Source organism: Styela clava, chromosome 2 (genome assembly GCF_964204865.1).
Source record: "Styela clava chromosome 2, kaStyClav1.hap1.2, whole genome shotgun sequence".
NCBI classification, from domain to species: Eukaryota; Metazoa; Chordata; class Ascidiacea; order Stolidobranchia; family Styelidae; genus Styela; species Styela clava.
Window position 1 is genome coordinate 21,047,926 of NC_135251.1, and position 26,197 is coordinate 21,074,122.

General features: G+C 34.0%; 1 protein-coding gene across 1 annotated transcript; it reads right to left on the reverse strand.

Moving 5' to 3' along the window:
- Window positions 1-1,410: 1,410 nt before the first annotated feature.
- Window positions 1,411-7,152, reverse strand: LOC120336552 (homeobox protein six1-like). Its single transcript, XM_039404249.2, has 3 exons — window positions 5,812-7,152; window positions 5,424-5,645; window positions 1,411-3,287 (listed from the first exon to the last, which is right to left on the reverse strand). Exons 1-3 carry the CDS (start codon window positions 6,342-6,344, stop codon window positions 2,708-2,710), a joined length of 1,335 nt encoding a protein of 444 aa, XP_039260183.1. The 5' UTR covers window positions 6,345-7,152; the 3' UTR covers window positions 1,411-2,707.
- Window positions 7,153-26,197: the final 19,045 nt, after the last annotated feature.

Sequence of the window (26,197 nt, forward strand, 5' to 3'; positions counted from 1 at the left end):
GAGCAAATACTCGGAATCAATTGTTGCCAAGATTTAGGAAAAAGCATATACGTTGGTAGTAACTTCTAGAAATTATATTTTAGATTCAGTTGTTTATTTGGAAGTCGCATTATTGAATTCATACGGACATTAAAACGATATAGAAAACGTTTCAAATCACGGTAGTTTTGTTTGAAATAAAAGCAACTTTTGACATTGATTGGAAATGCAGATTCAGGAACAATATATACTTGAATACAAAAAGCTTCACGCAAAACGATAAAAAATTAAATCAGAGATTACAAACTAAAATAAAAATGAACCTTTCGTCCCCAAATTTATTGACTGATCCTATAAGAATATCAACAATTTTTCGGCGCTATTTTCATGTAAAGTTTCAAGTAAGGTTGCCAAGAAAAGACAAACTATACAAGAAGTTTATTTTAAATTACCGACTACTCCTTATGGTCGAATAAAATTAGCAGTAGAATAGGCCATTTTCCTATACAATTCTTAGACGATAACCTCGCATAACCCGATGAAAATCTCACGTCTCAAATCCCGCGTGGTCATATCCGGTAGTAGAGCAGTAGCTTGCGGGCAAAAGAGGTCTCGGTTACCCAGGGGAAAATTGCGTTTCCTACTTTGAAGTCTGTTGATCTATGAGTGGAAAATAGCGAATAGGGACAAGACCTATTTAGCAGTTAGCTCAATTAGCAGTTATCAGAAAGTTTTCGAATGTTCTGGGTTAACATAAATTTGTCTAAAACACGACCGGAAAGTTAGGGAATAAAAATAAAATGCGATTCGTTTACGCCCTCTGAAACAAAGGCTTTACTCTGTATTATAATGCGGTATAAATACACGCTAAGCTCATAGATGTCCTGAATCAGGCATTATATAATAATTATATAAAATATAGAGACGTGCACTGCATATAACCTTGTATAAGGCCCACCATAATCGACTTGCAGCAAGTAGGCCTTTCAGTGGGCCTTTCTTCAACTAGACGAGTTAAACGCGTTCATGTAACAACTGGTGAACACTACTTACATTTTTCATTGAAGCTCAATTTAGCCACAAATTCCAAGCTTTTAATATTCCGCTAATAGATAAACTTCCACCACTAATATTGACACTCAATTATTTTATATTTTTTATGTAATTTATTAACTAAAGTGAAATAAACGATTAAAATAGTTTGAAATAAATATGAAAGATAAAACTGCGACGCAGAATTTGAGGGGTGCCTACTTAATCAGCTTATTGCATAATTCCAGTTACGTATACCGTGTATATTTCGACTGGCATATGAGTACAATGGTCTTTCTCATAGACTCCTATTCCCTCTGACTTTTATTCTGATATTAGGATACCTAGATTACTTTTACTTTAGATATTCTGAAACATCGAAATATTGCTAACAACAAATTATATTTTTGCAACGTAGTTGCCAATTTATTTCATTCAAAATGCGCGCAAAATTATTTGAAAATAAAAATAGTAATAGTAAATAAAAGAAAAAATAACATATTTTTCAAAATAATGCTTTTTAACACCGAAGCAAAGCTTATGCCAAAATTAATTTCGAAAAAAAAACACAATTCAATTATAATGAAGCATATTTTTATTGTTGAGTTTTCATTTATGTAAGATACGAATCGTGTCGTTATAAAATATAAAGTCAATCTCAAAACTCAAAACTCAAAAATTATTCAAAATAGGATTTTTTTCCAATTAGAATTTAAAATTGATTCGAACCTGAACTTTGGATTCATCCGTACGCTATAAAGTGATTTGGTCATGAACGAAAATAATCAAGTCGGAAAAATAAAGAAAAAAAATAGGACAAATAATAAATACATGGCTAGAAATGGCTGCCGTTGGTCGATAAAATAGGTTTTGTGTCATGAGCACCACATAAAATTTACACTGTTCATGGAATATAAAAATTAAATGTGATCACATTCACTGTACAGAAATAACTATACGGGTTTCTATACTTCATTGAAATAGCTTTTTCCTAATTTTTACGCTGGAGAATCTGTCTTCACAGAGCATTTTTTAACCAAAGCTATGCATAAAGACGTCAGACGACGAATTTCTGAACATCAGGAATTATAGTACGTCCAAGAATTGTCAGTGCTAGAAAAATTTATGTATATTTTCAAAATTTGGACCAAATTGGAAGAATTATAAAATTAAAAATTGGGTATATTTTTTGCCAAAGGACGACTCATTTAAAATCTACTTATGGAAACTTTCACCACTTTTGATTTTCAAGCAATCACTTCAAAGCAGCATAATATGTCACAAAATATTACTATGAAAATATAGCATAATGATAAGATATTTTACAAAAAAAAAATTGCTCAAAACTTGGTATTAATTAAGGAATACAAACATAGCCCCTGCGTTGAAGGACTAGAATAAAATTATTCTCAAAGGTGAATAACACATTTCTCTGTCTTACGATCAAAACACTGGGAACTTCGGTAAGTTCCAATTGCGATAATTGTTTTTAATAAACAGGGCTTTGTCTACCGTCGGGACTGATAGGTGAATCCCTCTAATTCTTGAATTAACCCGCCAACAACTTTATGACTTAATCTCTACGTTACTAGCTCAGAAATTTCCGTTTCACTGAGTTTTAACATCGGAGGTCGCACGTATTTCATTCTATTGTTTACTGTCATTTCTTCATATATATATTGATTTTTAGTTTTGCTCAGGTAGACCAAGTTGTGGTAGGCATCGGGTGATGCATCATTGAATCATGTAGCGTAGCAGGTGATGTGTGGATACCGGATCCAGTGTGCTGCTGCTGAGAATGTAAGTGTTGTTGTTGTTGTTGTTGGTAATGCAAATCTGTCACATGTTGCGAATGTTGTTGCATGCTAACTGCATGTCCCGGTGTGCTTGCCATAGTGTAGTGGCCAGTCATAGTAGCGGCGGAATGCAAATTGTGTGGCATGGAATGCGGATCCTGCATTGTACTCATGATCATACTATTTGGAATGGATGAGGGCGAGGGCCCTTGTGGGTAATGTAGGTGCCCCTGAGGAGGGGTGTGGGAATGTTGTTGCTGCACCATTTGATCATGATGCATCATTTGTTGAACGTGGTGTGGAGGAATTTGATGATGATGAGCGTGCATTCCATCCAATCCCGGTTTTTGGTCGAGCAAATGGTTTGGACTTGTACTCACATGACCAACAGATCCAGGGCCCTCTAATCCGCCCTGGTGCGGAGGAGTCACCATACCGTCAGCACTCATTCCTCCCGACATACCAGCTTCACTTCCATCTCTGTAAAAAAAATACAAAATAAGTTTACAATATATACTAAATCAAAGAAAAAATAAATAGATGATTAAAATATAATTTGAAATAAAAATAATTTATATATAAAATTGCTATTAATTTAACATTGATATTATTTTTTAGGCTTCGTTCAAGTTCATAGCACCTGACATACATATCATATCAATAATGCTTTATATTTTCGCTTTTACCTCAATTCGATCGCCGACTGTTAGGGCTTTATTATGCGCGACGTAACAGGTGTCTCAACGCACAAAATGGCGGCACTATAAAACCGTTTACGCGATTGACTAGTCTTAGCGTATGCAGACTTCGAAAACGAATTTATTGACAATTTCAGATACGGCATAAATCTGAACAAATAAAAAATGAAATATATTATGCAAGGGAACTTAAATCGAAGTTTCCCCAAAAAATTGGAGTGCATGTAACATCACAGGTGAATACAAAAATGTCGGAAATTGGAGTCGATTACATACATATTATTATTCGGCCCTATGCGAAGATTGAAAATATCTATCAACAGTTTCCAAACGAAGTATACGGTGAAGTAAGCCGTTAATTGTAACTAGGTTACAGTGAATATTAGTGAATGGGCTAGGCAATATCTTTCCAAAAGTATGTTACAAAATATTATTTTCATTCAAAATCACTTCAGTGATACGATTTATCTAATTACTTGTCCCACTCATCAATGAGTATTTTGTGTATCTAATACTATCGTTATGACGGAATAAAATAAACGATTTTCTTTCGGATTCTAAGAATCTAATTTTTGTAAGACTGAACCACGGATAGAAGCTACGCGTGTGGGAACCTTTCCAAGCGTAAAAAGTGTAAGCAATCTAACTATTCGTTCCCAGCATTTTTTCGATAGAGCCTAGTACAATTTTTAAAGCCAAAATGTAATTCGAAATAAAACGACGAAGAGCCTTAAATAAAGCCCTACTGGGGTAAATATTTACCCCTAAACTAAACGAGGAGATAAAGTCGCATCACGACATACTTGAGTAGCCCTTTGTGTTTTGTGGCGAAATATTAAGCGACAAATAACGATTCGAAACGCACGACAGAAAATATCGAATTTTGTCCTGAGTGAATTTCTATATACAGTGTAAATATACAATAGAAAACAAAATAATATTATCAGAACGTACTAAAAATCATTTAAAATATAATTTTTCTTCGAAAAAACATATATATGGGGTATTGCATTTCCACATTTCATTACAGTCGGTTTTATTCATTTTATGATATCATCAAGGTATTCAGTATTTATAACCACGATTCGTATATTCTTGACTAAATTAGTATACTAAAATTGAGAAATTTGGGCAGGTGTTTTGATTGAAAATTCGCTTGCCAATAATTTAAAGCGGACAAATGCATCCATTTTTGAATTAACTGAATGACAACAACCCATACAAACAACATTTTAATATATCAAATTTTCTCACTCTCAACGCGCTTCAAATTTCTACATAGATATTTGATTGTATATTTAATATTTTTTTACAATTTCCTATGAGCATTGCTATGTAGATTTAAATTAGATTAAATATTTGGCGTCACAATGACAGATCACCCTCAATTTACGGGGTTAAGAGGGATGATCGTTTAGTATTGGACAAAACAAACAAAAACAGATAGTGTGTACCCGTTTCACACATTTCAAAATAAACATTATTATTCAGCCATCACATTTATTTAGTGATTCGATCTTGCAGTTTATATTTAACATAAAATACCTATTTTATTAAACATTGTTTATTTATATTTAAAATATTGACTTTATTTGCAATGTTATGATTTGTTTAACTATAAAACAAATTTACAGAATGTATAATAATTTAGATAAATTGTAAAATCAAATTTCCAATAAATGCTTTTATCGACTATTCTAAAACATTCCAAAAATTATATTAGTTAGACATAAATTTGTTTGCTTTTTGTTTCAATCTTATTACTAAAATAAAGCAATCGAAATTAATTTCGCTATTTCCGTTTTTAAATATTTTATGTATAACAAGTGCCTGCTAGAGATATAAATCCAATTTGACTATTTTTGTTAACGACGAATTCGACACCAATTAAACCAAAACAAAATATAATTCAAATTACCGTTCTTTGGCTTCTGCGGCTCGATCTCTTTGCCTACGATTTTTGAACCAATTGCTGACTTGAGTAACAGTGAGTCCGGTAGCTTCTGCAAGCTCTCGCTTTTCCCTTGGTGAAGGGTAAGGATTGTGTGCATACCATTCTCTAAGTGCTGCTCTTGATTTTTCCTTGAAACAGTAGCTGGTCTCTTCTCCGTCCCATATTGTTCTGGGAAGGGGAAACTTCCTGTAGAGACAAGAAATTTAGAAGATTAATAAAAAATCGATACAACAACTTTTCACTTTTTAATGTACTGTATATAAATATTAACAAAGTATTTGAGTTCATATATATATAGGTAACAAATATTGTAAATATGTAAAATAACATCAAACTTTTGTTTGTTTCATACCTTCTTACTCTGTATTTTCCAACAGCACCGAGAGGTCTCCCTCGAAGTTTCTCAGCCTCAATATAGTGAGCTTTGAGCCATAGTTGCTGCAGTTTCATGTGATTATGAGGAGAGAATGTGTGACTTTCCAGTAATTTGTAGAGTTCACGAAAATTTCCTCGGTGAAATGCAACAACCGCCTTAGCCTTGAGTACGCTTTCGTTCTTGTGCAAATGCTCGCATGCTGGTAACGACCATAAAAATCGGGCTAAACGTTCAATATTACCCCCTTGTTGCAACACTTCACAGACACAAGCAACTTGTTCCTGAGTGAAGCCGAATGACAAACTTGATGGCGGGGCTGCCGATAGGATCGGCATCCCGGAGTGCGAGGCCATGTTCATCGGCGCCAGGTGGGCGTTGTGTCCGGCAGACGTGACTGCTGATAGTTGGGCTGCCGCTGCGGCCGCTGCAGCCGCCGCTGCTGCTGGATGGTGCGGCACGACCTGGGGCAGTACAGTTGTGTAGGAACTGACAGCAAGTGCAGCTGCCATTTGACAATCCTGAGGTCTTTGTAGTTCAGTATTGTTTCTATCTATTCCGTATCAACTCCACACCCAATCTCTTTATAGTTGTTTAGAATCGTTTTTTTCCTCGACGGAAAAACTCTTTATCGTGAAGTTTTTCTTTGAGATTTAATCGGTCAATAAATTTCAAAGATACGATATCAAAAATCTAAAACGTACAGTAATATATTATTCAAAGAGCAATTTTCAACGCTATATTAACGATATTACGAATGATTTTCCGAAATGCAAAATCAAATATGGCAGTCGGCCATATAATTCGATATACATCGCTCTCTCACGTGTCGAAACTCAACACGATAATAAAACGCGGTACAAGTGAAATCGAATACAAAATCCCATCAATGTCTAACATTCCCATAACATATACTTTGATTATATCATCGAATATACATATAAAACCTTATAACATTCTGTTAGTCGCGATATAACAAGCAGTACGAATATTATAATTTAATTTGTTGCAACTTATATACTGCCAGTTTCTGTAATTTTCTGAAACACGAGTCAAGCTGCCTAAAATTATGCTTATAAATTAAATTCTGTCAATGATATTGACTCCGAAAGCTAATAACAAAAAATGCGAAATGCCAGACAAATAAAACTCTACGATCGTTCGTTCTCTCGTGAAAAAATTTCAAAATGTCGGACGTCAGCCATATCCATGCATCGGGGCGTACTCAACGACGCGCGTTTCGATGACCACAAACTATATCTTTTTTACAGAACCAACTATAAACCCCTTTTACCTGTTCGCAGGTAATGAAACAGAGACAATAATGGGGTAGTCGTCGAAGCTACCGTTTATCTGTCGCGATCGCATCGTGATTTGTGACTTTTGTCATCGTTAGGAGAGAAAAAGGTGATCGGCGTCCCTTTTGTTTCAGTGATGTCGCACGGATGAAAAAAGGGTCGCGCAGATTAAGAATTATTAGAGTACTGTAATCAGCAATAGTGTACAAGTATAATATAAACACACTTAACCAAATATTATTATGTCATTTCCAGTCGGAAACTCTGATATCTTTTCAATAGTAAATAAACCTTTAGGTGGGTATATTAAATGATTATGGCCAAGTTGAATCGAGTTTCATAAATTGATATTTTTTTGGAAATATAGATATTTTTCAAAATATTCAAACAGAGTTATAACACTACCAAATTTCCTGATCTGAAAAAATAACTGTCGTTATGGTAAGCATCGTTATGAATCACTGGCATATACATAGGCACTAATTGATTATTAGATCACAAAATATCAGTGGACATGAGTGGATTAATTTAAAGTACTCGAGTACAGGGGTTATTTGCAAATTTAGCGACCAAAATACTGGAATAACAATTTTTCAGTCATTTTCGCTTTACTGTTATTGTATAAAAATAAGTCTTTTTTGGAAATGATTGCATTACTCACACAGCAATTTAAAATTATCAGGCTTGACAGGCGAATTTTTTTGATTTTTGATAATACCAAACTCAAACCAAAATTTTTTAATCAAAATGGCGAATATGTGTAATATCTTTGCTTAAAATTCACTACGTAATTCAGTGATTTACAGAAATTTTAAAATAATTGCCAATTCACAGCTATTAACAAGTAAAATGATATCGGATCTTTCTTAGTTAATAAAATATACAACCTTTGATGTGCCATGTTACTCCATGTATGAGATTTCAATAAAATTTGTAAACTGTTGAACTTGACAGCGCGCTGCATATCCTCAACCCCATATTATGCGTGCTGTATGCGAGCTGTGTCGCCGAAAATGCTTCTTGTTTTTCGTCGACTACGGTAGCATGCATAAATCATATTTTTGTGCTTATTTCTCAAGAACCAAATTACTTTAAAATAGCAAATTCCACACGATGGAATACTTTACGTTACGCTTGTTTTTATATCCTTTCTGGCATCAAGTTTTTTCTTTGTCAAAGCAAGCTAACTTAGCAAGCAATATAACTTAGTGTATATGTTAGATGAATACACTTTGTGGGACTCATTTTTCTTTAATTTTTTCCAGACAAGTCTCGTTATAACCAGCGAGCGTTACTCGAAGCCATCACAGACTGGTCTTAGTCAATCCGATATGCTTAGACAAGTTGATATGTTGAAATATACCTTACAGCTTATAATTTGCCTCCTTTATATGAATGCTTTTCCTCTGTCATATTTATTATAATCTAAATTCACATTTTGGTTCAAGTGACCGTTATTTGAATATTGTAAATTATTATACCATGTAAACTAATGAACATATATCGTTGTAGACTGAAAATAATTCTTAAACTTATATCAACTATTCATTATATTCTCGTCTCTAAAGGGAATTAAAACCATAAAAGCCTTTCTGTATTGTCATCATTTCTTAAACATCTGTATGAAAATATGTTTTAGAAAAACCTTAATTAAAAAAACATTAACAAAACGGAGCAAAGAATCTAACATATGACATCCATGCATGATAATAATACCCGCAATCGAAGATTTGGTGTTACACATGTTAAAAATCAAAAATTTTGACCGGGCCGTGTATGAATTTAGATAAATAAACTTTGTTTAACCTTCAAACTTAACATACTTTACCACATTATTTTTACAGTACGTTGTATTCGCACTCCTGGGACGATTAAGCTCAGTGCTCCATATTTTATAAACATTTTTTAAAACTAAAAAAGCAACTGGGAAAAAGACGACAAGTAAATATCTAAAGAGACAGTATTCGTCACTGGATCGTGTATGTCCAGACAAATTAGAAATGTAGATATAACTCTATTATTTATATAAATTTTCTTATTACAAAATATATCGTACAAAATATCCCAATGGGACCAACCTATAAACTAGCTCCTTTGGGGATAGATCATCGATGCATAGTTTGACGCCATTTGTAGGTTATGGAGTTTGAAAAAATGAATGAATTAAACAAATTATTTCACCATTTATTTACAGCGATTTATGCTTTACTATAACTTAAGTTAAAAATTCCTTGAAATGTGTATACATCGAGTTTTATTCTTGATATCATGTAAGTAAAGAACTGCTATATTCATTGTTCTCGGAATCGATCGCCTGTTTATCTCGCACAACGAAATACGAATCTGCCTTATCACAGAAGGATTGCTTTCACCCATGACTTTACAGTCTAAAAAACATTGATGTTAGTAAAGAGAATGTTATCATTCAAAACGTACTGCTATGGAACAAACTAATTGAATCGAGTAAAAAAACTTTATCAAAACCCATTTTGTTTGACTTTTTGATACAAAATGAAATTTACGAATTTTTTTCTTAACTACTTGAAGTTACTAATTGTGTCGAGTTAGAATTCAGATTCGCATGTAACATAAAATCTCGTTTTCACATAATGTTTTCAAATCTTGAAGACTACTTTTCAGATATTTCAAGATTATTTCAGAGCCACGGCATTGTGTCACGTATGAATTTGAGACTTGGAGTTCCGGCCATGTTCGTGCTTAAGCAAGTGAGCTAGCATATTACTTCCCCGTACATTTACGCTTAAATTGTTACATTGGTTTCTACGTGATACCCACATCACACTTGAGAAACTAATAATCCTTTTATTTTTTATTCTAACGTGGTGTGGTGAAACAACAGTATTTAAACCGTAATTCCCGGACGGCTTTAGGAAGACTGAAAGCGATTCAATCTTTACGCGATTTGTATGCTACGAATTGACCTTGCAGATAGAGAAAAAAAGAACATATTGCATTTCCGTTTCTTACTGAATACCTTCTGGGTTCTACCGGATTGCGGAGGACGTTAAAATGGTTGCTCTAAATTGGAATCGATCTTTTAGTAAAGTAACGTAATACCAGGTACTGACTATACCGCATGCATCGATGGAAGTGGCCGAGGGGTTGCCTATGGGGTAGACATAATCATTTTTCATAAAAAAGAAATGCTTCTTTAATACACTCATAGTCGCGGAAACCGTGCTATTTTATGCTGTGCGTGCGGAGTCCAACAATACTCCCGAGTTCAGAGAATAATCATTTTGGGGATACATTATCATTTCACACTTTTGCAAAGCAATAAACGTGGCACTTTGCGCGAACGTGAAATAGCGCCCAATAGCTAGATAATTTCAATGGCCATCAATTAGAAGCCATGTGATACAGATGAAGTATGATTCTTATATTAAAAATTTTGGACAACACCTACGTTCATTTTAGAAACAAACGACGCAATAATCAATCATTAATCACAGAATATTGGCGGAAAATTTTGACGAACGCCAATATTCTTATCATGCCCAATTTCACACACCCACATGTTGAAATCGATGGCGATCACCCGTTTCATTGAATACAAGAAAAATACACGGAGCAATTATAAATTTATGAAATAAGATTCAAAATTGATGAGAAAGTTATGACATCATAATTAATACCCTTGTTCAATTTAACGGTAATTAAAGAGTTTAGTTAATGAGAGAACGAGGAGTTTGACTTAATCCTTTTGTCGAACTTTCGTGGGAGAAAAATTGAGTTGCCTTGTCTAAGATAGGCTTAAAGAGAACAAATATCTCCCAAGCCTTCCGATCCCTACGGTTAATTTAGACTTAATAAGCGGGTTCGATAAAGTTGTTTGCCAAAGTGATTTTTCACGAAAATGGGGGGTAATGACTCATGAGAAAAATAACTTCGATTAATTATGGTACATGAATACGGTTGACTTCCAAAGCGCACTACAAGCATAAGTCACACTTGATCAAAAATGAATTACAGACTGGGAAAAACAAAAGCCGGTAAAATTTGTGCCACTAATAAGCTGGGTAAACGGATTTTAAAACTTGAAAAGACGAATTTTGTTTTCTTTACGTAACTGCATGTGGGAAAATTTGAAAGATAATCTCACAGATGTGGAAATGCAAGCTCGACTAATGGGCGAGATCGGAAGTATTCTAACAAATATATTATCATCTATATAAGATAATACCATCGAAAATGACTTTGATTTCGAATACAGGCAAATCTACGCGCATCCATGAAATAGGGAAGGTTTATAATAAACTACCATTCTTAATAAAACTAAGCTTTGCTATAGCTCTCTTGGATCTGCATGAAAATTGGTTTCGAAGTAAAGGTACTTAAATAAGACTATGCTAAATACAAAGAACAAAAGGTCATAATTATGATTAATATTGTGATTATGTGAGTAGATGTACTTATATGATGTATTAGTTAATTTTTTATCGGGTATTTCACACCTACTAACTGAAGAAGCTTTGTGCCGGGCAAGCTTTCGAACCTGCCAGGTTATACATATTCACTATGCCATGGTGGTTGGCGTGGAATGTCAACACAATATATATCTTTGGATACGGCGCGAACGCCATCTCACACAATATATTCGCTCAAGGCGTTGCTTTCAAAGAAAGAAAAAGATTGAATCTGATTTGCATTACAATTATTCAGATAAAAACATCAGCACGCTAAATAAGTGTAAACTGTTCAAATTGAAGTAAGTACAGTTCCATACGAACAAGTATTTATTAGGCAATTAAAACCCTCTGTGGGTTGAAATTCATCAACATGTTCACAATATATAGGCAATTGCAGTTTAAAAAATTAGTTCAAAAGATAAAAACTACCAGAAACAATTCCAAACTACTTTGCGACATGTTAGTTAAACCGCAAAAACGAGATTTAGTAGTTTATTCTCGTGACACAAATTGGCATTCGATATTACATGGGTACCCTTGCTTTCAAGTATCTTGGTTTCACGAGCCAAGTATGGATTATATTTAAATCGTACATTGTAATCAAATTCATGTATTCTTCATAAAAGTTTGAAAAGGTCTCAAAACAAATCTTGAATGGGTTTGTTCACTTGTTGTCTGTAAGTGTTACACGAAAAATGAAATGTTATACGCTGAGATGAGCATTGTCACATCTTTTGAAGATGCGTGATGACATCTTCGAATTGGAGTGGGAAAACGTGTTTCGGGACTTTCAAACACTTCTATACATTAGAAATTTGTTTATGTTTTTACTTAATTAGAACAGACTTTGCCGTGATCTGTAATTGAAACAAAAAAAATAGATTTTACAGCGATTATTCATTATCCATGGCATAATATCTCCACAGTCTACCGTTCATAGATTTTAGCACTAACACAAATGTTTCCAGAATATCAAAAGTACAAAAATCACGATAGTAACAATTTCGAATTGAAATATTTTTATTTGTATTACAGCAGCCAGCTTATTTATGATTTAAATCTAATTTTTTTTATAATTGATTCATCTCATCATTCACTTTTGTATGCAAAGTATCAGCATGTATGTTTATATCCCGCTGTCGCATAAGTGGATTTATATATTGAACATATGAATTTTTTAATGGAGATATTATAAGTAGAGTGATTCCATGCATCTCTTTCATTCGTGCCTCTTTCTTAATTTCTCGGTTCGATTATTTTGACGTTTTATTTGAAGTACACATACAAAGTGACCACACATGGGGGAAACATTACGGAGTCAAATCATAAATGCAGTTGACAGAAATACGATCAGGTAAACCTAAAATTATCTACTCTAATATATTGGCGTTTGCGCTAAAATGACATCAAAGTACAGTACCAAGTAACTAATTAAAGAATAATATATATTCAGAATAAAAACAGTATGAAATAATGAATCAAAGAAAAAATACTCTATATTATGGGGGAACCAATAGAAGAAGTATTTTTGATACAAAGAATGAGTCTGTTTTACAAGCTTTAGAAACCGCCTCCACAGCAGTGATTAAAAGATAGATTCAATAATTTAATTACATCATCTTATTATATGAAAACCTTATTGTTTTGTTACCATGTATATTCCACGATTGGCCAAGCATAAATCGGGCAAAAGTTCCAATGTTTCCCAAAATTATACATAAATTTACTAAACAAAGTATTTTACGATGTATGACAGTCTATTTTCACAAGCAAGTGTCTAAATCGGGATACAAGTAAAAGCGGGGAAAACCAAGCGGATAATATTTCGTCGGTACGTTTGATCTCGCGCAAAAAATAACGTCACTGGTCACCCGACCTAACAAGAAGGGGGCCGACGAAATTCGAACCCCACTACTAAATACTAAATAATCGTAAAAAGTGTAATGCAGTAGCGAGTGTTGCGGATTGACTGATTACCAACACTGTCTGGGGGAACGCAAGATTAAATTTAATTGCCGAGGATCATTTTTCAACAGATTCCAAGATGTAAAAACAATTATATTTTGTACATTGGAAAATGAATATTAGGTTCCCAGTAAAACATATACAACGAATGAGATGCTTAAGCAGAATATAAAAAGGGAATTTTTTTCATTCTATCACGTATACATATATACTTTGGTCCAACTTGATTAATTTTATTCTAAATCTAAAGTTAGAACTCCACCAAGAATCAAAATGATGTCACAAAGGTACAGCTGAATATTGCACATTTCCTGTTTTAAAATGCTACACTTAAAGCAATGGCTATTTCTACTTGATTCCCCAATCTGTGAATGACCCATATTATTAGAAACTATCATTACTAAATAGTGTAATCGCTTTGTCGTTTTTTTTTTTACCAATAAAAATAGTATCCGAATTGACATACTTCAATCTGAATTTAAATTTGCTGAATTCTACATAAAAACGATTTCATCGACTTGAATTCTTAAACACGAATTATTTGCACTTCTCTAAATATTAAATTTTTAGAAAAAGATAAAATTTTTTGAGGAAGATATGAATTCTAGATTTCTTTGGAGCAACGTGGGTGAAACAATGTGCGGGTGGCAAATAATTTGATTGGATTACTCAGCAATCACGAACAGAGTTGATGATTCATAATTCCCCGGATTAACATTATTTCCCAAACAAATTATGACATCTATAGACGCGTTTGAAAAGTCCTTTGTTGTGGGGCAACCAACCGACTATCTGAGGACTCGATGTTACCGTTATGCCTATTAACATTTTTGTAATAAAGCGAGTTGGCTTTGACATTGGATTTTGACTTCGAGATGTCAAATAATTTGGTTCCATCGTTGAGAATAGGAACAACAATAAAACTTTTTTCAAACCTAATGCTATCATTTAGCTTAAAATACTTACGGAACAGTAATAATAAATCCTCTTTGGCTTATTTATGATTACCAAAAATTGCTTAAAATAGTCAGATGTTGAGATTATTTGTTCTAAATATATTCTGAGAAAATTGTTTGTAAATATGAATAAACATCAGATGTAACTGTTTTGTTTCAAAGCTTCATTCAAATGCGCTTTGAAACATTGCCACCATATTTCTTTGCGCAAACTGTCGGGTGTAGCACGTAGGCCTACAAGCAATCATAGAAATAGTAATTGATCTGAGATACTCATTGCATATTTTTGGATTCAAAATCAAGCCGTGATATCCACACTGTTGTATGACCAATAAGTCACCAGAGTGTTCTTAAATTTAGGCATTTATTTCGTTTTGGGACAGCAAAGCAATAATATTAAATATGAAGATACTAAAATTACCAGTTTATATTAAATACCATTTATATTAAATCTGAGAATTTTAATACTATCTTTCTGTCTCGGAACTCTCCAGAATTCCAGAACTAATTGGATTGTGAAGCTTGAAGTTAAGTAAGAATGGGCAAAATTATGGGATACAATGCTATGATTCTTTTCCTATTGCCAATCGCAAGATAGATATACAGGTTAATAAAATAGACATCGCTATGATACAGAGCTAATTTAGACAACAGCCCAAATCAGTACTTGTTTTCTCCAGATATATAAGCAGCCTGTAACAGTATTCATGTTAAGCTTGCAAATCCTGACCTAAGATTTCGGAAAAATAGGCTTTATTTATCACCCACTTTTGTTTATGATACTCAGCCACCGGAAAAATCCTGGAAAATACCTAACGCCACACACATGGATTGGAAGATTTACGGTCATAAACATAAATGTCATCGATGATCCAATTTTTGTAGGATTGCCTTCAGTCTCAACAATGAACTATAATGCATTTGTGAATCGCCATTTTGGAACTATTTTTCAACTATCTTTTTTGCAGTTCTAACTCCATATTATGATTGAAGCGGCAGACTGTATACTGAATTGATATGTATCGCATAAATCTCAGTTTTTCTGAACATAAAAAACAAACAAATTTTTCTTCAAGTTCAGCGGCTATGTAAACACTGCAAGAATATAAATCAAAATGTTTCTTACATTACAACTGTGGTACAATTAAGTGACTTCGCCTTTTCAAAACTTGTAACTTGACTTTAGCAGTTTGCTAACGGAGGCGTGCAAATTTTTTGGCTATACAAATTATAGGTGAAAATTTACCGGCATGCAAAAAAAGTTTGTCTTGTCAAGCACTTTCTTGACAAACCTTTTTTCAAAAAATCATACAAATTGACAAAATGGCTAAACTTTGAAATTCCATTGTTTATTTTCAGTGTGCGAAACATTATTACCGGGATAAACTTTATTCACGGTTGATGGACATTTCCGGAGCCGGTGTTTCGTTAGTAAACCGATACTCGTTTTCTTATTGTTTTTTCTTAAATTTGGCAAAACAAGATATCGTTAAGTAATTAACATTTGGAAAATATTATTTTTTTGCTCTAAAAAATAGTTATTACAACTTTTGAAGATTATTTCAAAGCGTATTTCCGCTTGAGGAAATAGGGATCATTGCAAACAAAATTTGTAGTCGGATTCTAATGATAAAATTGTTCAACTGGCAAAAATTGCCAGGTGCATGTCGCAAATTAACAGAAAACGAGTTTTATAGCTTTGTGCTTGGTAAATTTGTTCGCTATTGGTATTATAACATCAACACAAAATAGCGTCATTTTATACTTAATATATATATATTACAAACAGATCTGGTCACTCAAGCCTTCTAATTCATTCACCATAGATGCTAGTCGATGACAATTATAGATTAGATACTTTTCAAAAAATTAAACTCTGTGGGGTACTTCAATACAGACTGCAGCCTCCCCGATAATGTAACGTAAAGGTGGTTCAAGTCTCCTGTCAATATGAATTTTGAAAATCAGGTTTATAACATGTGGTACATCAATGATTGCTTCAAATTCTTCTATTTATGAACTTACTGATTTATTATTTCGCATGTATAATTTTGGTTAGGTTTTCTGAATCATATCGCATTAGTAGAACTACCACACTCAAATATAAACTCAATCATAACAATTTTGGCCCAAACACATGGAACCGCAAATGTACTAAATTCGTTCAACATTTCACTGATCACGTTGGTATCGTGGAAAAATGGATTAAATACCCATTGCCCGTGCTTGTTATTCGACATTGTAATTTCAGCCAGAAAGAGTGAGTTTCCCAATCGGTTCGATGCCCGCCCGCCAATTGTGTTTACATACAACATAATTCCCTTCGTCGATCTACATGAGAACGGAAAGGGCTTTTTCGCGCAGGCCTCGGATAATTGAAAAAATGGGGGGATCTTTGGTTTAAGTTAAGTTAGGTAAACCGGGTATATCGAGGCAGAAGAATCTATCTCACAAGTACCTAAACATCACTGCGACCGCGACGAACAGCTAGATGCACTTTCCCATGACTTGCACGATAAATTCCGTTCCCGCGTTCCACTTTTTGGAAACAATGTTAAAGATTGTAAAAATACAATTTCAAAAATTGGATTATTTAACATTATTTATACGCCAATTTCAATATTTGGTCATTGATATAAGTTGGCACGGCCAAAAGTAATTTTTATATTACAAGTTCGATCTGTCAATTCTTCGTAAATGAATTCTGAAGGTAATTGAGGTACTGTGATCTATGGATCGATTTACAGCAAAATGCAATTGATTAGTTAGTTACCTTTTTCTATAACTCGAAACCATGAAATCTACCTTCAAAACAAAAATAAACAAGGTCTTATATAAATCTTGTAGACTTAAGCAATAATATTCCACAAATTTTCGAAACTTCTCCGAAAGTTAAGAACGCATCGCGAACGCCGTCGCTCAACAACCATGATCCCACGCTCGACCTGTATTGCACCAAAATAGAAGAGGAATGTTAACACCGACTCGTTATCGGCTAAGTTCGCAAGTTTGCAGAGTTTGCGACCGTCACCCCGTATAATTTGATCCACTTGATCGACCCCCAGAGTTTCAGCGAAGCCGCCCCATGTGGTAACGCGATATTAAGCAGCAATGTAACTACGAGAGAATACTTCATGTACAATATTCTGAATATTTCAATACTACAAAAATTGTAGGAGATAAGGCCATACGGTATATTCAAATTGAAATTTCAGCTAATTTGGCAGAAAAAGTATCGAATTTGGAAGAAGCTATTGGTACGTAATTACAGAAATATTTTTAAGGTATCAGTCAAGAATCTGAACCTAATGTGACAAATTAAAAATTGTATATCAAATATATAAAAAATGATATAATCGCCTCAAAGTGAAAGTAAAGTTGATGTTGGATAACAAATAATGCTAAATATATAATGCTGAATATTAATATATAAAAATATTGAAAAGATGATTCACATCTGACCTATTCAATTCCCATATCTAGTAGATTTCACCCGATGTCTCTCGCCTACTTGAAAATTCAAAAGCTCATGTAGGATTTCTCATTTGAGCGATTTTGTGGTAACGCCCCGGTTGGAAGAAATTATTTTTGTTCATATTATTTGCCCAATAATTTGTTCGCTTGATTATTTGAAGCAAATAAAACAATGTTATTACAGAACAATACCTGGCGCCGAATGCATGTGGATTCTTACGCTTGTTATCCTACTTAGCTTCGCAGGTTTGAAATTCAAATTTCTTCCATTGATCTACACTAAATCTCAGCCCAAATTTTCCACGGTGACGCCCAAACGCAAAACATTCATTACTTTTAAACAGACGTGTGAAAGATTGTTTGGGTCAAAATTGAAAACATATCCCCCATAAAATAAATAGCCTGTAATAAGATATCATTTTTATACTATCATTTTGTAAACTAAAAAACTAATATTTGTTTCTAATGTTTTGGATATTGATAAAAATTGGGCAATACGCATTATGAACTTATGCTCACAATAAATTGAACCTTCTTATATGCACACCTCAAACTAACAGGAACTTTTATGATGTAGTAAAAAACTCAGACTCATAGTAAAAAATATATCAATATATTATATAATTTTCGAACACATTAAATGATCATCCCGTAATCACTATTTATTCTCAAAAGTCAAATAACCTGGAGAATGACAACATCCAGCAAAAATAAATAAAATAAGCGTGCTACACAGGAGGTTATTTTTCTTTATAACCTATAATTTTACCCACGAAAATTGATAATGAAAAGTCGGTACCCATGAATCACGCTTCAGAACTATTTTGAGGTAAAATTTTAAATCCGTTTTCAAAGTGATGGATATTTTGATTCAGATTATCGGATTTGAAAAGAGGGGGATGATATGACATAAACTATCAATTAGTACAATTTTTATTCAGGCGCAGTTTTGAATGAGATATGGCACGAGCGCCAATTGAACCGAACCAAAAATTAGTTTATTTAAGATGGTCCAAATATATTGAGCAAAATATAAGGTGGACCTGCTATGATCTTTTTTTCGTATTTAGTCAAAGTCGTTTATGCTGGAATACATCAATATTGTACACAAAATTTTCAAAGTAAATATTCCACTTTACAAAAAACAAAATTGTTGCAACAAATCCAATTTTGAGACAAAAAAACTGTAGATTGTTTTTCCATATTTTACCATTTGTTATTTCATGTGAGACCAGGACCATCATAACATAATGCGAATACGTTTTATTTAGCAAAATTTAAGACCTAGTTTCACTCCCACCTAATCTTTGTTATATTTTGTCAAAAATTCGAATTTTTAGAATGAATCTTTGTCAATTAAGAAACATCATGATAATTCTGGGTGTTTAAGGTAAGGTTTTTAGAGTTAAAGTTGTTATGAATGTCAATATTAACCAGACATTATCTGAGGTAATTAACCAAAATTCAGAAAACAAAAAACAATATAGACTGTACTTGTTGAAAACGATTTACAACTGGGGTGACTCACGTTCAATAGACAAAATACACATAAGTTAATGCAGCTAACTGATTTAAAAATATGGCGAAACAAAACGATGTACAATAGCAATTTTCTTCTCTAGAGTCTGGACCAACAATGCCAAGCCTAATTATTTACTAACTATAAAAATTCGGAAAATAGAAGTTGATTGATCTTGTAAATATGGAATATAATGTATCAAAATTCACGTTAAATGAAGATATTTCTTTAACAGTTTGGATTATCAAACAGCGAATCTAGCTAAGTAACACGCATTAAGATATTCCTCAACCGTTACGTCACGGATCACGTCATCCGCCGAGAAAATTTTTGGTCTTTAGTCATCACCTGTGGTATGGCGTACACGTCGATTAGTGGAAATACAACAAACAGTATTGTAATAACAGAATACGATGCCTATTTCTCGGATTGGAAAACAATGTGCTAGCACAAGTTGGCGAAATTACTATAACTTTGAAAGCTTCAATTTCAAACGACTATCCGTTTTGTAAACAGTAAATAAATCCAGATATAAAACAAAATAAAGTTTATCGCATCACACGTTACGTCATTTAGTAAAAATCTATCTCAGAAAAAAGTGATTTTGATAAATGTTGCTAAGATATCGTATCGGTGCCAAACTAAAATGGAACTCAATTTTCCTGTGACAGAGCAAAGATAAATGTTGGATTGTGTTTTATATTTGGTAAGTTATTTGTTTTTAGTATTTGACATGCCACAAAAAGGTTTTAAAAATGTACTCAATAATGAGATAATATTGAAAATGGTCAATTAGTAGTTAATAAAAGCGAATCCATTGGTAACAAAAGCAAACACGACTGAAGTGATGTAACGTTAATATATGGCAATCTATCGCATTCAACTACTTTAGCTTTGTATCCCAGGTTTAAAACTACTGACCTAAAGTCTAAAATTTGAGTTTGGCTCGGAACACATAACGAGGAAAAAATAACTTCTATTAAAACAACAACACATGTTTAACATTGTCATGAAAAATTTAACGCAAAAACTAGAATTGCAATACTAACTGCATATTGTTTGAAATTTCGAGTTTTAAACAATTGTGATTTTCATGTAGTTAATTAAAATCTTTTCTCCGACAATTGCATAGTTTTTTTTTCAGAATATCATGAAACACATTCGTACCATATCCATTATCACATTTCAGCAATATCCAGGAAGATGTCTATACTTCACCCCACACACCGCAATCTGTGTTTCAATAACAAAATCGGTCGTTAAACACGATGCTGTCGTTCGCTTCACTTCAAATATGTCATCAACATGACATGGTATGATTTTGAGGTCACAGCATTTATACATGCCATGCCACAGCTAAATCTTTCTAATCTATGGATGAAACATTCAAAATATTCTAGAATTATTCAACGATTTCTGCTCATTATTATATAAATCAGAGTGTGTGGCGTGACACACTATGTATGCCACGACCACATAGCCAAATTAAAATGGCATTTTAATTATTATTGAAGTCAAAAATGAAAATATGGGCCATGTTTCAGTTTCAGATGCAAATTTCAATGGAGCGTACAACACAACCACCTGGGAGCTGTGAAATGAGGTAATGTAATCCTAACGTCAAGAATTTGTGGTCGTAGAGTGAAATTTCTAGAAAGATAATGCTAAAAGTTGTACGAAAATGTCCCTATAAGGAAGTTTTTAATTTTGAGAGACGAACATACTCTCACGAATAGTCCGCCAAAATGTGACACAATATCACGATTTGATAACAACAGCATAATTTTTTATAAAATTTTAGAAAGAAACCTTGAATCGCCATTTTACAAACTGCATTTTAGACAAAATTTACCTGTCACAATTAACTTTTTCATTTTGCAATTTAAACAACTTTTAACAACACATTATTCAGTTTTTTGCATAAACAAACTAGAATGGCAACCATTTCTCTCATAACGTTTCTTGCTCTAGTTACTCTAGTGCGATACTCTTCTGATAACTTAATTTAACTGATGTCATATTTTACGATAATTTATCTCAAACAACAAAACTCAAACAACACAGGTGATGTTACAAGACGCTTAAATTGTTTTACTGTATATCTTTGAATAGTTAAACAACATACTTTAGCACAGCTTAGGGATTTCACCCACAAAATTGTTCCCGGACATGTCTGAACATTATAATTTTCACTTTGTTTATAAAATGAAGTGTCGCCCATACGTGGTCTACCCAAAGTTATAGCAAATGATACTGTCTGTCCGGGTCATAGACCCCACGCCATTCAAAACATTATTCCATGACAAATTACTGTATGGATCGGCTTCTTTCATGTGGAATGTAGCTTATATAAACAAGAACCTTAATATATCGGATCCTAATCCAAATCCGTCTGCGTTCCACCAACTTGAAAACATTGTTCTTTTTAGCGTTATGGTTTCTTTTGATAAATAGTTTCTACTGGAACGATGTTACGCACAGATGTAAAAGTTTCCAATGCATTGTGTACAATAAACAAGATCATCATTTTATATTTTTATCAATAAAATGTCTGTTTAGATGAAAATGTACAAATGGAAATTTGAAATAGTTGAATAATAGACCCAATTCTAGATTGGATAAGCGCTTGTTGAGAAGAATTTGCGAGGCACCTATGCTTGCCTATACGTCATACACATTTTGATGCTTTTTATCTAGTCCTGAAGCAGTTGCATAGTCAATGCAAGAACATTTGTGAACTTATACAAATGGACGCAATGGTCATCTTTTTAGTCCTTTCAAATCCAGATAGGTCCGTTCTTTCAATAAAGTTAAGACAGGCAATAAAGACAATAAGTTATGACGAATCTAAAAGATTCAGCCTATTATTTTTAACCTTCAGTTTCTAATGTAATCGACAGGCGAGTTTTTCAGTTTGACAAAGAGTTGCTTAGATAGCCGAGTTCTTTTCTAGTCATAGTATTTGTATGATCATGGAATCGTCCTTCGGCTAACTCGGTATGTCAATCCTTAAATGTATTCTAGCTAGTGGCATTATTGTCAAAAATATGACTAGAATAAACATAAAACGAAAGTTCTCAGGAGTGAAACCACAGCACACTCGCCTTATCAAAATGTGACAACCGTGACTTCCTACAAAGAAAAGATGTGTTTACCTATATTTCTTCGAAGAAATATTTCTAGCAGCACATTTACCAATTTTCCGAATGTATCATATCACCAAAGAAATAAAAAGGGTTTTCCCTCTTAAAAAAATATTTTTAGAATATATTTTTGAGATGTTAGACTGATTTATTAGACTCAAAACCGAGTGCACATGTCTGCGCTTAAGTCAGGCTAAATTGAACTAAAATGCATCCATGATAATCCACCCTTCTACTTATGAGCAATGTACATTTAGTTGTTTGCAATTTCCTAATTTTTGTGAATCATGACCTAGAATTTTAACCTTGAACGTCAAAGAAAATTAAAAAAATTACGCAAATGTTACATGCTTTGAGCATTATTGTATATTAGAAAAGTTTTTTGTCATAAAATCAACCAAACAATATTCATAGTATCGTAAAATGTTAACAGATAGGGTATAGGAATTACTCTTAAATGTGAGTTAATTTTATCGGTAATTTACTTCAATCAACAAGGGTAACTCGTAATGTTATCAACGGAGAACTTACCCCATTAGTTTTTTTGAACCTAGTCCCCTTTAATACCCAACTGTCAAAATTGACTGGCACGTCTGTGAATCTATTATAGATAATGTTAACCGTTGCAACCGCACTACTTTTTAAATGTTGGTCCAGCCAGTATGCTAAGATAGAAAGCTTTTCTTGCACATTTTAGCTTTTCAAAATTGAATTGGAAGATGTGAGTTATATTCTGTTTAAAACTCAATAGTCAACAGGCAGTGAATTTTTCACTGAGTGAAGTTCTCTATCGATATGCATATTTTTCTGAAATTAAAAGATATATGTCAATCTTAGACAAGTCAAATATAACACAGCATTCAATTTGTTCGTTGTGTAGTCAATATTATTTACATTTAAATATCAAGGCTTTTATTAGTGATTTCTTCTATTCGGATAAATCCTCATTTTTTCAGTGTTCTTCTGGCTTTTCTTTAAAAATTTTTATTCGCTTACCAAACAATGAGTACAAACTGACAAGGTGTATGATGCATTGACGTATCGAATGCATTAATTCAAGATATCAAATACAAAATGCTCTAAAACGCTACGAAAGGAATATATTGAGCCTTTAGAAATCATCAAAGAAGTAAGCATACGTTTTAAAGTCATTTGTTTTCTCAAAAGCGCCTAAAGGTTCCGAATTAAAACGAGGCCTCACCTATCAATTTTAAAAGGTAGCCTATACAGTATTGGTTGGAGTGGAAATCAATATTGATTTTTTCACAAAAGTCCCATGTTCACTGCATTCAAGTTTTTATTTTCATAGTAAGTTTTATATATACGAAACACATCTATGGGCAATACATTTTAATATGTCTCTATGGTAGAGAGATAAATAGAAATACGTGTTCATGCGCAGCGGAGCGATAGTTCTATGCGGGGGATAGGTTGAGTGAAATGACCAAAGTAACCCCATACGTCAAATATCAGTGAGTTATGCGCGTAATTTGCTATTAACGTACGGTAAGGTAGCAGAGCGATCGCTAATCTTACTAATGAACAGAGACGTTAAGCCGGAAAGCGACTGCAAATGCACAATCGTTGGGTGTTGGGGCTGGAAGGGTCATGGGAAACTGCTCGCAGCGCAATCGCACAGTAAACAAATAAAGCGAAATCATAGCAAAGAAAATTTGATGAATCGCAAACGGCGAGTCAATTTGAGAGATAAGCAACGGGGTAGGGGGAGAGAGGTAATCTGTTACCGACTGCATTTCCGCCCCTTTAGGTGTTAAATTGGATAAACAATGGTAAGCGATGTTATGGGTAACTGTTCTGCGTGTGGTTCACGGGCATATGTGAGCAGTGTAATGCAATTAACCGGGGTGACGAGGTGAACGTTCACCATGTGGCGGTGTGGATCACGTTACCAAAGACTGTCGATACTTGAAATACGAACACATTATAAATCGATTGAATCCAAAATTTTCCCAGTAGAGAATTACGTTGCCGAAAACCCCACAAAACAAAAACGGCAGATTCGTTCGTCCGTAACTTCTAAAAGTGAGCCATTCGATGGTTATTCATCATTGTCTTTGTTATCGCCCAATTTTACGCGGATTTCGTTTTACATCTTCGAACGCAGCAACATACTCAAAAATTGTTTCGGTAAAAAATATTTACAATTAGAATCACCCATTCGCACTTGTTCATTATCACCCATTTTTCACCAAGCACCCCATCTTGGCAATACGTGAGATAGAGTGCTTAATTGTTTGCTTACCACAGTTTTAGGTTTCCTGGCAAATCTATCAACGAGAGTAGTTTTGACAGTAGTCGTTTTTCAAACCATACTCGCGAACCTTTCCGATAATTATTTCACTACATCTTTGTTGCATCCCCGACATGCCGACGTTATTCCGATAAACTACAGATACTGTGATATGGAATGTCCACAATTTTGCAACAATAACACCGACGTGGTGAGTGAATGACTAATAGCAAAATCAATTGACCGGTAAAGTGGCTAGTAAGTTCTGTCAACTTTTATCTTAAATAGTTTTTTACCGGATTTATTCCTAGTCATTCTCAATTATCCCTCTCCTTTGCGGGTTGCTTATTTTGCGCTGTTTATATGCAAAACTACACTCATTGTATTACGATGTATTGGTTTTACGATGACATCAGACTTCTGCCCGATTTTACGATACCGTTGCAATCGGCGTTGACAGAGGGAATAGGTTGATGTTTTACGGACACGGGTCACGACACACTTGTTCTGCGACGCTGTCGCGCAACAGCACTCAGACAGTTTTACCTGCTCCACTTGTGGGGTTTAACGTGCCTGGCGTTCTTTTGGCACCGACGCGAGACATAGCAAGCAATCTGACACCGACAAGCGGCCGCAAGGTGAGGGGCGAACGCCCCAAAACGGCATCCCTAACGAGATATTTGGGTACGCGTGGGAACATGCGTAATATTTGTTGCACTAATTTGCAAAAAGTCAACAATTCAGGATGTTTATACAACCGGCTTAATATGTTATGTGTTGGTATTTTAACAAAATTATCCAGCTTAACATCTCGGGATATTTCTTGCATTTTACTATTCCACCCAGTCCATTTCATATCAGTCACGAAAAATATTGACCGCGTACTACCCACAATCAGATTATATTTAGGTACAAAGTGAACATACAGATACAAGCAAAGTGAAAACAAATAAAAGCAATAGTTATCCTTAAGACAATTTCATTAACTTTCAACTTTGAAAATGGTTATATAGTACAGGAGGGTGCAAAGTTTTTTCGGTGGGTCATATAAACAACATCAGACATCTAGTTGGGCCACACGAAAATTTACTTTTTGCAGAGTAGCAAAATAGCCTACTGAACTGCTTCAGATTTTAGAAAGCTTGTGACTGGGAAGTGAACAGCAACCGCAATGAGTGCCGCGGGAAAGACAAGAGACTGCGGCTAACGCTTATCCTCACAATAATGGAGGCAACGGGCAAAACGGCGAAAGATTTAACGCGGTGAGTAGAGCAAACAACATTATATACTTCCACCCACGTGAGCGCCTTTTTAAACATGAACTGTGGT

What these genes read in the sequence shown, in the direction of transcription:
- LOC120336552 (XM_039404249.2), bottom strand. Translation starts at nt 6,344, where the DNA reads ATGGCAGCTGCACTTGCTGTCAGTTCCTACACAACTGTACTGCCCCAG. An exon ending in GGAAAATACAGAGTAAGAAG is followed by an intron (nt 5,646 to 5,811) that starts GTATGAAACAAA and finishes TTGTCTCTACAG; the next exon opens with GAAGTTTCCCCTTCCCAGAA. An exon ending in GCCGCAGAAGCCAAAGAACG is followed by an intron (nt 3,288 to 5,423) that starts GTAATTTGAATT and finishes TTTTTTTTACAG; the next exon opens with AGATGGAAGTGAAGCTGGTA.